The sequence below is a fragment of the Benincasa hispida genome, chromosome 6, assembly GCF_027475165.1.
Source record: "Benincasa hispida cultivar pf3 chromosome 6, pf3_genome.v1.1, whole genome shotgun sequence".
NCBI lineage: Eukaryota > Viridiplantae > Streptophyta > Magnoliopsida > Cucurbitales > Cucurbitaceae > Benincasa > Benincasa hispida.
This window is the reverse complement of record NC_143483.1, coordinates 14836235-14853048: the sequence shown is the minus strand read 5'-3', so window position 1 is coordinate 14853048 and position 16814 is coordinate 14836235. Positions and strand designations below refer to the sequence as shown.

The 16814-nt window shown below is 32.3% G+C and overlaps 2 protein-coding genes across 4 annotated transcripts; both read left to right on the top strand.

Moving 5' to 3' along the window:
• Window positions 1-3078: 3078 nt before the first annotated feature.
• On the top strand, window positions 3079-7130 carry CER10 (3-oxo-5-alpha-steroid 4-dehydrogenase family protein). Its single transcript, XM_039034394.2, has 4 exons — window positions 3079-3697; window positions 3888-3927; window positions 5565-6319; window positions 6851-7130. Exons 1-4 carry the CDS (start codon window positions 3629-3631, stop codon window positions 6917-6919), a joined length of 933 nt encoding a protein of 310 aa, XP_038890322.1. The 5' UTR covers window positions 3079-3628; the 3' UTR covers window positions 6920-7130.
• Window positions 7131-13955: 6825 nt separating this feature from the next.
• On the top strand, window positions 13956-16512 carry LOC120079718 (actin-1-like). Of its 3 annotated transcripts, none has more exons than XM_039034051.2 (5): window positions 13956-14135; window positions 14762-14830; window positions 14913-15306; window positions 15540-16153; window positions 16247-16512. In XM_039034051.2, exons 2-5 carry the CDS (start codon window positions 14771-14773, stop codon window positions 16310-16312), a joined length of 1134 nt encoding a protein of 377 aa, XP_038889979.1. In that variant the 5' UTR covers window positions 13956-14135; window positions 14762-14770; the 3' UTR covers window positions 16313-16512. The 3 variants fall into 3 exon arrangements, with proteins under 3 accessions (XP_038889979.1, XP_090170821.1, XP_090170820.1); XM_090314695.1 differs by having other exon boundaries at window positions 13967-14258; XM_090314694.1 differs by having other exon boundaries at window positions 14018-14202.
• Window positions 16513-16814: the final 302 nt, after the last annotated feature.

Sequence of the window (16814 nt, the reverse complement as noted above, 5' to 3'; positions counted from 1 at the left end):
CACAAATTAAGTCAATTGGACGAGTCACGTCGTCTTCTTGATAATTGCAAGCCAGTTCACTCGCACTAATGTGATGTTATGTCTAACACACTTTGATGCCTTAGTAATTATTTGATCAAAGTTGTAGTAGATTGAGTATGATATAGAATTATAGATAACATACCTTGATCAGAGATTGCTTCTTTTAATGTAAACATTTCAACATGAGTATTAGGACGGATCATTTTTTAAAATATTTTACTTCAAAAAATTATTTAGAAAAGTACAAAATATTTATGAAAATATGGTTGTTTTTCTTGATAAGAGAGATCTGAATGGAAAAAAATGGTTGCTGTTGTCGGTGTCACACCTGAGGCAATCTTGATGAACAAAATGACCTAAATACCCTTATTTTCTTTGTTTGATTTTTCTTTGTCGTTTATGATAACTATATTTTAACTTAATATCAACCATAAAAAATTTTATTTAATTTTTGGTTTCAAGCAATATATATTACATTCTTAACTTTTATAATTGTATCAAATAAATATATAAAGCAATTAAGTTTATATTTGATAGATCTCCAAATTTTATAAAGACTAAAAATCACTTTTAGTTTATAAACTCTCGTAAAAGTAATAATTTAGTTAGTGAATTTTGGTTTGTAACAATTTAGATCCTAAACTTTACTATATAACAATCTAGTTTCTTTATATTAAATTTTGTAATAATTTAGCCCCTATCGTAGAAATTAGTGTTAAGGTTTAATGAGATTTTTTTTGCATAAATAAACCGATGAACAAGTTAGAGACTCAATGTTTTTATATACTAAAATATCTACATAATAAATTAATAAATTTTGACATCTAATTTTGATGAATTTTCTATGTTAGGGACTATGTTGTTACAAATTTGAAAGTACAAAAATCAAATCAATACATATTAAGTCAAGGGGTTAAATTGTTACAAAATTAAAAGTATAGGACTCAATCATTATAAACCAAAATTTAGGGAATAAATTGTTACTTTCATTAAAGTTTAGGGACCAACAATGTTTTTTAACCTTTTGTAGAGTATCTAAGAATTTATACAATTTCACTTTTGTGTTTAATAAGTTTTTTTTTAGTGTGTTCAAAATATATGTAATATTTTTTATGTATACACTTTTGTGTTTACCATTTTGGATTTCACTCTATATTTATCATATGGGGAGCCTAAAGAGTCTATATGTATACTATTTTAGGGACAAGACCAAGTGAGGAGCTGAGAACATAATAATACAAGATGAATTTCGCTCATTCCCGATTTTAGGGTAAGTAGATGATTGTTCCTGGTGTCTCTGAGACTTGAACAAAGGATCCCTACCCTCTCACTGGCCCGAGAGGGTTTCTCTTTAATAGTTGGACCATAAAAGATTGTTCATGAGAGAAGCACTAGTACGTAAGAATACAGAGGTAAATATAATTGAATATGACTCGCATGTAGGTTAAATTAAATTGTGATATTTAATTTAGTAATTAATTAATTGGAAGATTAATTAATTATTAATTTGATTTGATGTAATTGAATTAAAACTATAGGTTATGTGAGAGATATTCATCTAAATATGATTTAAATGAAATTATTAATTAAATTAGATGAAAACTTTATAAGTTTAGTTCAAATAACCCAAACCAACCCGAACTAGTGGGAAACACTAAGTTATTGTATTGATAATAAAGTTATTATATTGACAATACATTTTAATTAACATTGTATTTATTTTCTAATTCTATAAATAATAATAATAACAGCAACGTATTTTATCTATCTATGCTAGCTAAAAGGGACTATGAAGAAGAAACATTTTATTTCCTTTTTAGCCTATTTTAGTGATTAATTATAAGAGTACCATTCATTTGATTTCCCCTCCTACCCCTTTTAGTTGACGGTGGATATAGGGAGATCATAGATAATTTCACATTTAAACTATTAAATAAACTGTTTTTAAAAAAATACCATATTAAATACTTTGTTTTATCATTGAAAATAAATAATGATATTTTGGTTAAAATTAAAGTTTGAAAATTTATTGAAATCGGTTTCAAAATATTACAATTTTACCCTTGACATTTGATTTTTCTTTCAATTTGGTCTCTAGATTTCAAAATTTATATTTTTGAACATTGATTTTCCATTGAATACCCATTTTTCTGTCTTTAATGTTAATGTATGCTAATAAATTTAATTTAATTAAATGAATTATAATTAATTGAGTTTCATTGTTTTTTCATCACTTTTAAAATTGAATTTAAAATTTCACGTCATAATTATTTTAGATTAATTGTGATTAAAAATGTAAATCATTTAGTCTAGGGACCAAATTGAAATAAAAATCAAATTTTAAGTGTAAAATTGTAATATTACTAATTTGAGCTTTATGTGTGTAAGTGTTACCAATTTAATTTAGTAGTTAGTAATTATTAAAGTATATATTAGCTTTTATTTCTAATTGCATCGAACCATAAATTTATTTTATTTATAACATTTGATTAATTTTAGATTTTGCTACAATTTTTAATTGTGTTCACATTATGTTTAAAGGTATATAAGTCATCTTTATCTAAGAAAAGATATATAAATGAATTAGTTCAATTTGAATTTTTTGAATTAACCTATTGGTTTAAGAAAAAGAAAGGAAAAGAAGAAAGAGAATAAAATGTGAGTCATGAGTGGAGATTATTGGATATTGAGAGAGAAGAGAAGAGAATGTAATTACTGCAAAACTACAATATTTTTCTAAATATTTTTAAAAGTATCACATTTTCATAAATACTTTTAAAAATTACAATATAATTCTAATTTTACCTATTAGGACCGTACAAATAATATATAGTTTTCACTTTAAAAAATCATTGGTAAACTATATTTTCTTTTACAATTTTTTATTTTAAGAAAATTTCAACAAATATACTTATTTACTTATTTAAAAGTTACATAATATTTATTAGTGTTTATAATTGTTGTGTTGATTTAAAATTCTATATCCTAAAGCATCTAAAATCTTCCTCAATAATAAAGTTTCATTTAAGATGAAGTGATCCCAAACTCCAATATTTCACCCATTGTCAAAATTTTAACTCTAAATTGGCCACATAAATGCAAGATGGGCTCAAAATAAATGAGATTGGCTTTTAGATATTTTCTCTATAATTATCATTTGCTCTTCTTTAAACTCACTACCAATTCTTAGATTTTTGGAGTGATGACACAGGCACATTCTCTTCACTAATCCATGGCAAATTTTTGCTGCAACTAGGAATTTAGGTTCACGTTCATCCCAATAAATTTATTTATTCAGTTGGGTGTCAGCCTCCAGCCTCACAGACAGAACGATGTGTCGAATTGCAATAAGGAGATGATTAGCGACACGGTTCATCAGTCATCGGAATTAGCTCTCCTACCCCAACTGCACCCCATTTAATAGCCTACTTCCCAACCTCCCACTTCAAACCCAGAAACTTTTTCCAATTTTAAATTCACACCCATTTGCGGATCTCATCAGAAAACCATTTTTTTTGGTTCTGGGTCTTCTCATTCTGCTCTTTTCAGGATCTGGGTACAAATAATAGGCTTATTCCCCAACTGGGTCTCTAATTTGGCTGCAAAAATGAAGGTCTCGGTAGTTTCCCGCAGCGGGAGAGAGGTTGTTAAAGGGGGTATTCAACTTAGCGACTCTGTAAGTGTTTCGATTTTGATTGATTTACTGTTTTTTTATCACTTCCCTTCTCGATTCTTGATAGGATGAGAAGAGTACAACTTGTTTTGGTGGCTGTGTTCTGTTTGTAGACCTACCAATTTGGCTTCTTACAGATGAGTTGAAGACGGGACTTTAAGTTTCATGGAAATTGATGTTTTGTTTTTTGCAGGCTTCAGTGGCAGATCTACAGGATGCGATTTATAAGAGAAGTGAGTGCAAGATAGTAGAATGCCTTCTTTAATTGTGTTGCACACATGCTCTTTTATTAGCTTAGATTTGCATTTTTATGGTAGTGAGTGACAGGGTGGAAAAATTCGAACCGGCATATGCCTTGAATTGTTGAGCTTTGCTCTAGTTACTTAAGTCATGCATCTGCTTGTGGTTTGCCCATTTATTTGTAGTTATTAAAAGGATAAATCTAAAAATTAAATTCAGCCTAGCCTAGCAGTTTAATTTTTGGGTATGAATTGCTGAGGACTCAAAATTTTGTTACTAGTACGTAAATGGTAAAGTATTTGAAGAAGTCCATTGTATTCTTCCTGTGCCATGCTTCCAGAAAATTAGTCTTTATAACTTCTATGATTACAGAAGATGAGAATAGGCCTTCTGTGCTCGGGTATGCTGATCTTTCTGGCTTTTTACAACTATATGTTTATCGTTCTTGATTATATTGCATAGAGTTATCATTTCTCTAGACTTACGATAGGCAAAGGATGAAATGATTTCGTTATAGATGGTTAGTTGCCTTTTGATTTCGTAGAATGGGGTTTAAAATACATTTTTGGGGCTCAATATGATTTTTAATGCACCTTAACGGCTTTAAATAAATGTTCATATCAGCATGGTTGTGGTGTGAAAACTAATGAAAAGTATCTTTCCTCTCATTTTTCTTACAAAATGCATACTTGGCATTCTAGATGCTACATAGGCAATCCCTCCCCTCCCCATCCCTAGCAAGGTGATAGCCCCCCAATTGTAAAAGTGTATATGCATACGTATGTAGTGGGCCCCAAGGTATTTTGTTAGATAGAACGTGCTAGAAAGATTGTTATTTAGGTGGTTTTGCTTGCTGGGGGTATCTTTTGACATTTCTGTGTATTCTCTTTAGAGAATTGGGAGAGGTAACCTTCCTAGTACCTTGCTATCTTATCATAAATAAAATTGTTGGGCGAGGACTATTGCAAGGTTTTTTTCTTTCTTTCTTTTTCTTTTTGGTCATAAATTTTAGAGGAATCATTGTCAAAAAATTGAATGAAGAGGTATCTTTTTCAGTATTACTACATAAATTTGTATTTCAACCAACGAGGAGTGCATTAGAATAGCTGCTAAATCCAAATGGTTATCATACTACCATGATGGTATATTTTGTTTCCTCTAATATTCTGCAGTTGCTTCATGCCTTCTGGCTTTTAGTATGCATTGTGGCTAGAGTGGGGAATTTTCTTATTAAGAAAAGAAAACCATGCTTTGCAGGCTTATGCAGTTCCGTTTGCATTATCTACCTGATATTTACTTTGAAGATCAGCATTGTTGTGACATGGCTCTCTTATTGTTGTCAGCTAAGATTAGACATGAAGTCCCTTAACATTTATTGTAGAATCCTCCACCCCACTATGAGTTTTACGAAGAAGGAAAAACAAAAGGGAATTTAAAACTACTTAGACTTGATAGTCTCTTACCTATAGTTCTTATAGTTATACCTGGAACATTTGATATTTTTGCTCGATATTGTTACATGTTTCTTAAGCAGTGGAAAGTTTCCTGTCATTTAGGATGCATACATGTAGTTCGATGTCAGTTTTTATGTAAAGTGCAGCTATCTGATTTCCTTGTTTTGTTGAAACAGCCAAAAAGTTCTACCCGGCTAGGCAAAGGCTAACTCTTCCCATTCAACCTGGTTCAAAGGAGAGGCCTACTGTTCTTAACTACAAGAAAAGCCTCAGAGAATATTGTAGCGACAACTCGGACAACATAACTGTTATCTTCAAGGACTTGGGCCCACAAGTTTCTTATCGTACGCTCTTTTTCTGGGAATACTTGGGTCCCTTGATCCTCTACCCCATCTTTTACTACTTCCCTGTATATCAGTTCTTTGGCTACAAGGCAGAACGTGTCATCCATCCGGTTCAGACGTATGCAATGTACTACTGGTGTTTTCACTACTTCAAACGAATCATGGAAACATTTTTTGTGCATAGGTTCAGCCATGCAACCTCACCACTTTCGAATGTGTTCCGAAACTGTGCTTACTACTGGTCCTTTGGCTCGTATATTGCATATTATGTCAATCACCCACTTTATACCCCTGTTGGTGACCTACAAATGAAGATTGGCTTTGCATTTGGTTTGCTGTGTCAACTGTCAAACTTCTACTGTCATATCTTACTGAGAAAATTGCGGAGTCCTGAGGGCAATGGGGGATATCAAATCCCCAAGGGGTTTCTGTTCAACATTGTGACGTGTGCAAATTACACAACAGAAATATATCAGTGGGTAGGCTTCAATATAGCTACACAGACTTTTGCTGGTTATGTCTTTCTTGTGGTTGCTGCTCTTATCATGACTAACTGGGCCCTCGCAAAGCACCGTCGCCTCAAGAAGGTATCATCTAACTCATCTTTTCTAGCCGTTTAAGCTTTTAGGTCTAGTGGTAATTCACTATAATTAACTTACTATAGTGACCAACCCAGTGCCCCAAACACCTCCTAAAGGGGTTTTTAAGTTGATAGGTTAGAACCTACTAATCCTTTTTCATGTATGGGTAACACTGTCCCTTGCTAGTGGCCTTAGGACCTAACACAAGATCTAATAAATGAATTATCCCTATTAACTGGAGAATTGATACTACAACAGATTGAAAATAGTATTTCTAGCTTTGCTGATATATTGAATCACTACTAAATTCAAAAGCTTAAACCAATAGATTATTAGAAACTTTTGATATCCTTTGCACTATGTTTTGGGATGCTCTGAGCTTAAACGTGTGGTTCCCTTGGACTAAACTTATCACATGTTTGGATCTTGGTAGAGGGTTTTGAAGGGGCAGTAGTTTTGGGTTTTGCAAATTTCTTTAGAAGCATTTTTGTAGTGATTTTGCCTCTCATTTGAACTTGAATTGTTTTGTATCTTCAGCTGTTTGATGGGAAAGAGGGAAGGCCAAAGTATCCACGCAGATGGGTGATTCTTCCTCCATTTCTGTAGAAGGATTTGGTGGCCTCATCATCCATTCTATCTCAAGCTGGTAGCTTTAGATTTAAACATTAAAAATGTCCCTTGAAAGACATAGACAAGGCAAAGACATCATTTTTTCCAAATGCAATTTATGTTCTTTTGTTTTAGTCTAAACATTATGGACAATGGTCCTTTTGTTTTGCTTTGGAGTTTAGTGTATTGTTGGTGATTGATGGTTGCATGTTTTCTTTTCATAGACTTTCCAACTCTCTCGGTTTTTTTTTTTTTTTTTTTTTGACAATTTGGGAATGAATCGAACCTAGGTCGATAGTACAAATACTATGTCGATTATACTCATTTTGATATATTTTAGATGCTTGTAAGTTATTGTTCTAATAGAATTCTGGCACTACAAAAAAGGGGGAAATGTAAAATAAAATAAAATCAAAACTTCGGTACCATTCTAAATAATATGGTGTTGCTCTTTTTTTAGTACAATAATTGTGAGTATGGAGATTAAATTTCGATCTCTAAGGAGAAAAGTTGAGCTAAGCTTATTTTAGTTATGGTGTCAGACTTGATTAAAAATATTTCAGTTTTTTGAAATAATTATTAAATGACATCCTTTTCTTGTCAATTGAAAGTTTTCTTTCTTCTATTTTGATAAAACATTTGCGTTTTCAATATTTTAAAGGGGAAAATGGATAAAGGCTCATTCTTTACCATTAATTATTATTATTATTATTATTATTTGAGTTGAACTATGTGGGGGTGGATATTTGAACTTTTTAGTTGAGTTATGTTGATGTAGACAAATATATTTGTTTTGTACTTAAATACTACATTATAGAAATTTTATGTTTAACTAATTCAGCTATGTTTAGGTTGAAGTTAAAAAATATAGTGTTTTTTCAAACTATTGACAAAAATGGGTTATATGGAAAAGTATTATGGGAAAGTATTTTTAAAAATATGTGAGAATGGAAAGTATTGACAAAAGTAGAGTAGTGAAATCATGTACGGGGTACACGATTAACCAGTTAGCATCACGTCGACTGACTTGGTTGACCAGTTGCATGGAGACTCATGAGATGGGTCCATGATTTTTTTTCTTTTTTTTTTTTAAAAAAAATAGATTGACTAACTTTTTTAATCGGAGATGTACAACAATATTAAGACTTAAGGACCGGGTCCACAAATTCCTTTATTATTAAGCTTAATTATATATTTAATCTATAATGAAAACATAATTATTCTACACTCATATTAAAAAAAGATGTTATAATATTAAATAAGATTTACAATTAGTTCTTTAATTTGAAAATAGAAATTTACATGAAATTTAAAAACGACCCCCTGGCAGTTACCCCACATAGGAGTTGTCTTCGTGTCCCTCTAAATTAGGTTCACCCTAGCAACATTGAGTCGCCTTGTTTGTTGAATAATAGTTTCTATGTTGACTAATGTTTGGTGACACATTGAACCCAACTTTGGTAGGTTGTGTTGCACTGAATATTATTGTACATCTCCGATAAAATTATTCTGTACGATAAAAAAAAAAATATTAAACAATATTCATATCATATATATGGAAAATATCTGATTTTAAATCTCTTACCATGTAGTAATAGTAAGCACGCGTCAGGTGTGATAAATTGCCTCGTGATTGAATCATACTAGGAAAAGTACATCTGATACAGCTAGCTCATTTGTTATTTCTCCTTGTGCACAATGATCATGTCGTCCATGCCAATAGGATATATATTCCGCGTGGATTCGATGCCAGTTTTGGCCGTGCTTACCTCCCAAATCAATCCGGTGTAGTGCTGAGAGTGTATAAGACAAACGAAGGTATCGTTTGTCGCAGACTGAACTGTCTAAACACACGATCAAGTTGGATAAATCCGATTTGTGCAACCTCAAGAAAACCTGCCTGTTCAACGTAGGGAATAATACGTTGATCAAATGAGATAATATATTGTGCAGATGCCTCCCTTCTCCTACAACTCAAAACTATGGTAGAAGAACTATCCCATATCGATTGTGAACTATGCGTATTTTGTTGATATAGTTTTACAGGATTAGAAGAACCAGGCTCCATGTTCAAATTACATTATATAATAAAATCTATCACATAAAAGATACATAAAAAGATACAATTACATGAAAAATAAATTCATTACATAAAATAAAACTATTACATAAAAAAATATAAGTACATAAAACATATAATTACATGAAAACTACAATTACATAAAAAAAATATAAGTACATAAAAGATACACCTAATGACCCGAAGACGAAATACCTAATGTACGTTGTGGACAAGTACGTCTGTTATGTCTTCTCTTTTGCAAATTGTACATCGAACTTTTTTGGCTTGCCTCTCTCCAATCTATTTCATTATGAATGCGCGTACTTTTTGGCCAACCCTATTCTCTTAGTAAGTCCGCATTCGGGCGAACTTCTATAAATGATAATCCTGGCCAATAATCTGGGTGTTCTATTGGATGAAAGCGACCTTCATAACATCGCTTGAAATTGGACAATTTGTAGCATTCATCAATAAGTGGTATGTATGTCAAACACATGTAATTACAAACTGCAATTACATGAGAGCATGGAATCTTGAATGACTACCAGTTATTACAAGAATAAGTTCCTTCTTTCAAGCTCAAAACTTGTGTGTTGTCCTTTATAGGGAGAAATCATACTTATGTCAGTTTGTACTTCAAAAGTTTGACTTTTCCTGTCAATAGATGTCACTGTATGCGCAGATCCTCGTTTTTCTCACCTCTTAAGTTTTCTCAGGGCATATTCTGTATACATGTCCCCAAGATCGAGTGCTTCATTGATTTCTTGTCTTCGACGTTCAAAATACAGTATTGTGCGATAAAATGCTAGCCTAACCAAAGTAATTGGTAACATTCTAGCACCTTTGAAAATACCATTCATGCATTGCATGTCTGAGTTATTGTTGATTTCCTACCTTAAACACCAAATCTTTTAGTTGCTTTGATTTATATTTCGTATTAAAATTACTGGCAACATGGCGAAGATAATATCGATGGTATGCTCTAGGTTCACTCCAACCAATTTCCTCATTATTAATTGCAGCAAGAATGCCCTTATGTCGAAATCAAGCAAATACCATCTCTTTGGATAACATATTCACACAATGCCTACAAAAACCATGACCAACTGGACGAATTTTCACCTCCAACAATAGCAAAAGCAAGGGAAAATATATGCCCGTTTACATCAATAGATAAGGCGGTCAATAATTTCCGTAGAGACGAGTTCCATCGATCTGGATTAATGGCTTACAATGTTTGAACCATTCTCTTGCAAGACCGAAGGACGACAAAAAATAGTCGTACCTGGCACATCGGACAAAAGGAAATACCAATCTGATCGTATTTTTAGATTGTAATGAACAAGAGCACTCAACCAATACGAAAGCTCTAAATATGATTTTTCCCAATCACCAAACACAACAATCAACGCTTTTCTCTTGGCTTGCCACACCCGTCTATAATTAACAGCAATCTTCTTTAATATTAAATATATTAAACTACAATTATCTACCCATATACTCATTTCCTCCAATGTTGACCCTAGTTCACATGTTGAATTTGTAATTTTTCAATCTATTTGGGTGAACATGTGCGACGGTACCAACTCAAGATCATGTTCCCCACTACTATCGTTTCCAAATAATTCATCAACTTCAACATCAATATTACTATCTCCACCATTTCCAAGTTCAAGAATTACTAAATCTTCCGGACACCTCGGCATATTTATTATGATTTTATTATGATTTTTTCAACTATTATAGTTGACAAAAAAAAAATATGTTAATATGTCAACCCAACAAAATCCAATTTCTAAGTTCAACATATAAGATCTAAATATTATACATTTAAATCAACCCAAATCTAAGATCCATAAACTATACATTTAAATCCGCCTAAATAAAAACAAAATAGTATATCCATGAATCATACATTTGCCTAAATGCAAACAAAATAATATATATATATATATATATATGAAGCAATCCTCATTTTTATAAACATATACATATATTTTAAGTTCCAACATAATCATCCAACAAATTAACCCAACAAATAGGTCAACCTAATCATCCAACAAAGTAACCCAACAAAATCTAATTTCTAAGTTCAATATATATCCAAAAATAAATCATGGATCCATAAACTACACATTTGGTTCAGTCTAAATGCAAACAAAATGATACATATATGAAGATTATATATTTAAATCATGGATCCATAAACTATATATTTTCGAACTTGATCCTCACTTTTATAAAAAAAATACATATATTGGGAAAAATTAAAGAAAAAACTTTATCTCAGGCAAAGAAACACTTCAGATGAAGAAAACCCTTAGGTAGATTGACTCACGGTGGCAGCAACAAGAGAAAAAGCGACGCCATAGAGGTTTTTAGATGGTTTTCAGATGATGTTTGGATGGAGGAAGAAGGATTTAGTAGTTTTCGGATGGAAGAAGAAGAAGAGGCACCACCGTTTAATGTAGAGCAAAGTCGTGTATCCGATACACGACTTAAGGTAATCGTGTACCTGGTACACGATTTAGGTGTAATCGTGTACCTTATACACAATTAAAAAACCTATTTTTGTCAATCTTTTCGGTCCTATCCTATTTTTGTTAATATATATCAAAATAACATTATTAAAAAAAAATTCCTATGATTATGAATTCAATCAAAGATAATTTAGCTAATATTAGTATCAACAATTTGATTTTTCTACTTCTACCATTGTTGATCTAAAAAGAAAAACATGTGAGCATGTAGATTTTGATTCTTTAATTTTATGGTTGATGGTATAATGTCTTAGTTTGTGATGTTCATTTAGGGAGTGAGAAAAAAATTCATCCTAAGTTAAACAAACAGTCAACCCTGTTCCCCATTTCTCATTGTCTCTTTTTTAATTTATTACAATAATTATTGTTATGTAATTATTATTATATAATATTATATTTAAATTTAAATTTTTTTTAATGGTCAAGATAATGAATATATTTAAATTGAATAATATATATATATGGATAATTTGGTAGGTAATTATTTCCTTCTACCAATAAATTTGAGTCAATTCGCTAAATTTAAATTGTCTATGTAAAATTAATCATATTAAAAATAGTAAGAAATTTAATTATCTAGGCCCGTTTTAGTAACCAGTGTTTTGTTTTTTTAAATTAAGTTTATGACACTACTCCCAATTCTAAATTTCTTTTTTTGTTATCTATTTTTCACCAATAATTTATAAAACCAAGACAAATTTTGATAATTAAAAAAAGTAACTTTCAAAAAGTTGTTTTTGTTTTTGGATTTTGACTAAAAATTTAACCATCGTATTATATGCAAATTAAGAAATATGAATGATATAGACTTAATTTTAAAAAGCAAAAACAAAAAATCAAATGTTACCAAACAGGGTCTCCACCGAGAACCCAATCCCAAGGATAAGAAAATGAAATGGAGAGTGCATGAGTGGGATAGGAACAAGGACAGAGACGAAGAAGCCATCACTAACCCACACTTAGACTCAATTTTCATGATAACATAGATCAAATACACGTGCAATTGTTGTAGTGGAATAAAGTATTAGGTCAAATCCATGGCCATTGTTTCTTTTTTTTCTCCTCCACCAATGTCATCGGAGGCTCCGACGATGTAGTGACGGCGAGATCGACCTCCATCTCCGACGATTCTGCAACAACAATGATTTTGGGCCTCGTCTGATGACTCTCCAACAAAACAATCTCCTCTGACGAAGTTGCAAACTCCGGGGTCTAGTTTTAAATTTTCTATTCTTTTCTCTGTTCGAATTTTTAATGGTACATTGGAGTTGAAGCATACACCACCTGAAACGATTTTCCATATCAACCATAACTTGTCTTCTCTATCTTCCATTCTTTCTAATTTCTTCAATAATTTTAACTTCTATTTTCTGCACTATGTTGTTGGATGATGATGGGTTAAGATATTTGGATGATTTGTGATATGATGTTGGGATAATTGGATGAGGTAGAATAGTGATAAATATGGCTATGGTAGGATGATGAATGTGGAAGTGGTAATGGTGGCGATCTCCGACCGCTATCTATAGTTTGGCTTCTTCCCTATAACATCATTCGAGGATTTTGATACCACTTTGATGTAGCCGAATAAAGTATAAGGCTAAATCAGAAAATTTATCCTTTAAAATTGAGAGAACACCTTTCAAAAGAACCGAATGTTCTAGATTCAAAAATTTCTTATTACAAACCTAAAGTGACTATTTATAACCTTATAAAAAAATAAGAAAATTAACTATTTATTATAAAATACTAATTAATCTAAAACTCAAATATACTAATTATCGTAGAATTCTCCTCGTGAGCGATCATTTCAAAAAATAAATAATTATAAAAATTAAAGCTCATGAACTATATAATACTCAAGGGTCATATCTCAAGATTTTGGAATAATAATTATAATCTTTAAATAGTTGAAAGTAAAACTTGAAATAAGATTGGATGAAAAAATGGATAAAAAATAAAATTAACTTTTAGTCCCTAAACCTTCAAAGTTTAATAATTTAATCACAAATCTTTGATTTGTAGCAATTTACTTTCAAATTTGTAATAATTTAGTTTTTGAATTTGCATATAACAATTTAGTTTTTATACTTTCAAATGTTTTAGAATTTAGTTATTTTGAAAAATCTCGTCAAACTTAATTGTCATTTTTTAATGACTAAGTCTTGATAATTTATAAATAAATCCAATCCTCAATCAATTTATTCATCTACACATATAAGAAATTTCAGTAAATCATAATAGTATTTATCAAGACAATCTTTACAAATTATAAATTATTACCAACTTAAATTTAGAAACTAAATTATTAAAATTGAAAAAAAAAAAAAAAAAAAACTATGATGGATTCAATTTGATGAATGAAATGAGTGGTGGAAGAAAGTTTGAAGAGCAAAGCAATAACAACCCCAAGAAATAGGAAGGGCATCCCAATGAAGTCGCAAATCCAGTGAGTGATTACCACAAGAACCTCTCATTTTTCTCTCCCTCTTATGAAAATCCCCCTTTTAATTCCTTCTTTATAATTATAATTAATAATAAATAATAATTACCCCTTCCTTCCCTTTCTCCCTTGGAAGCCTCTCTCCTCTCTCCTTCACTTTTTTCAAAGGTTTTTTCTATTTGCTTCCCCTTCTCTTTCTTCTTCTTATTTCCTCATTACCCATCTCCTTTTCTTGGTATTCTTCTTCTTTCTTCTCTCTTGTTTTTCTGGACCAATAACATTTTTCAAAAGGTTTTTCTTCATTGCTGGATATGTTTGTGTATTAATGAAATTGATTTTATCTTATGGCGTTGGAATTAATTGAGTGTATTATCATGTTACTCCATCATGAGAATCTATTAGGATAAGACTGATGATTTCGATGCTAATGTATGAACAATGAATAAGAAACCTATAAAAAGAACAACATATTATATGTCTTTTGCAGTGTATTATGTGTCTTTTCAATACCAAAGTGATGTGGGGGCTTGGGCCTATTTGAAGATAGAAAGTGTATTGGCTCTGCTAAATGTTTAGGCTCACTTTTGGCGATTAACTTATTCATCCCTAGAAAAAATAGTCACAACCATTCTACGTTATAGAGCCGGTACGGAATAGTTTTTGAAAACACTTGAAAAGTCATTCTAGATATACCCTTATATTTATCATTGGATGTTAGCGTTCCAATGACATGCAGTGAATCTTCTTGTCTGGAAAGTTGTTTTTTTCCCAGCTAATAGTAACTTCTCTAACAGGTATAAAAGATGGCAGATGCAGAGGACATTCAGCCTCTTGTGTGTGATAATGGAACAGGAATGGTTAAGGTAGACTTTTCTAAAAGACAAAAAGAATGAATTATATTATACGTTTGGTTAATACCTCTTCTTCTTTGTGCCATTGTTTTAGGCTGGATTTGCTGGGGATGATGCTCCTCGGGCAGTCTTCCCTAGCATTGTTGGTCGTCCTCGTCACACCGGTGTGATGGTTGGCATGGGCCAGAAAGATGCTTATGTTGGTGATGAAGCTCAATCCAAGCGTGGTATTTTGACCCTGAAATACCCAATTGAGCATGGTATTGTGAGCAACTGGGATGATATGGAAAAGATATGGCATCACACGTTCTATAATGAGCTTCGTGTTGCCCCAGAGGAGCATCCTGTACTCCTAACTGAGGCTCCTCTCAACCCCAAAGCTAACCGTGAAAAGATGACTCAAATCATGTTTGAGACCTTTAACACTCCTGCCATGTATGTAGCTATTCAAGCTGTCCTTTCACTGTATGCCAGTGGTCGAACAACTGGTAAGGCTTCATTATATCATTTACATTGTCTATGTTCATATTATAAAGTTCACCGTTGTTGAAGATTGAATAAGGTTCGAAAGTTCGATGCTTTGATTTGATTGTCTTGCCAACGTAATGATGTTTTCTTGTAGATTTGAAATGATTTCTTGACATGTTGTGAGGCTACCGGATTGGTATATTAGGCAATTACTCTTCTTCTCAAAGGGATTGTTTTGTTTTCTATTATGTAGGTATTGTGTTGGACTCTGGTGATGGTGTCAGTCATACAGTCCCCATCTACGAGGGTTATGCTCTTCCACACGCCATTCTTCGACTCGACCTTGCTGGCCGTGATCTTACTGATAACTTGATGAAAATTCTCACGGAGCGTGGTTATTCATTCACCACCACAGCAGAGCGTGAAATTGTGAGAGATATGAAGGAAAAGCTATCATACATCGCCCTTGACTACGAGCAGGAGCTTGAAACATCCAAAACCAGTTCATCAGTTGAAAAGAGCTATGAGTTGCCTGATGGACAAGTCATCACAATTGGCGCCGAGCGTTTTAGATGCCCGGAAGTTCTTTTCCAACCATCCATGATCGGAATGGAAGCTGCAGGTATTCATGAAACCACATATAATTCCATCATGAAGTGCGACGTGGATATCAGGAAGGATCTGTATGGCAACATTGTCCTCTCCGGTGGTTCGACCATGTTTTCGGGAATTGCCGATAGAATGAGCAAGGAAATCTCTGCATTGGCTCCAAGCAGCATGAAGATCAAGGTGGTAGCACCTCCAGAGAGAAAATATAGTGTCTGGATTGGTGGTTCTATCTTGGCTTCTCTGAGTACCTTCCAGCAGGTTGATATTATTCATAAGACCTTCACAAATGCTTTCAATTTTGCTTTCACTTGTTTTTCTATACTTATCGTTGTCTTGTTTCTTTTCCTGCAGATGTGGATTGCAAAGGCAGAGTATGATGAATCTGGGCCATCAATTGTGCACAGGAAATGCTTCTAAAATGACAAGAAACAGAACGATTAAGACATGGGAGTACTGTTATTTTTAAGTCTCGGAAGGAAATTTTCGTTCTAGATTTACTATCCTTCTCTATTGTTCTAATATTGAAATAATTGATTTCAAGAACGTATTGGAGTTGGTTGCCGAGACCGTACCATTCTTTTATTAATATTTATTTCGTCTCTACTTGCTTACCAAAATTATTCTCGTAAATGAACTTGTACTTCAAATTGCCATTCCAGCATAAACGAAGAAACTTATTTGATGATTAGCTTAGTGTTGGACGACGTTTCAATCACTCCCTTACCCCAATTTTTATTAAAATTGGAAAGAGTTCAAATGAAATAAAGAGATTTAAGGACTACCTGTTATAGTGGAAACTGCAGGACAAGCTGAAATTTTGGCTGCACGACACATTGAGTTGTAAATTGCTTACTGCCCACATATAATCAAGGGGATCTTGAAGAGATTTGAGAGATGTAATGTTAAAGAAGCTTTTGTA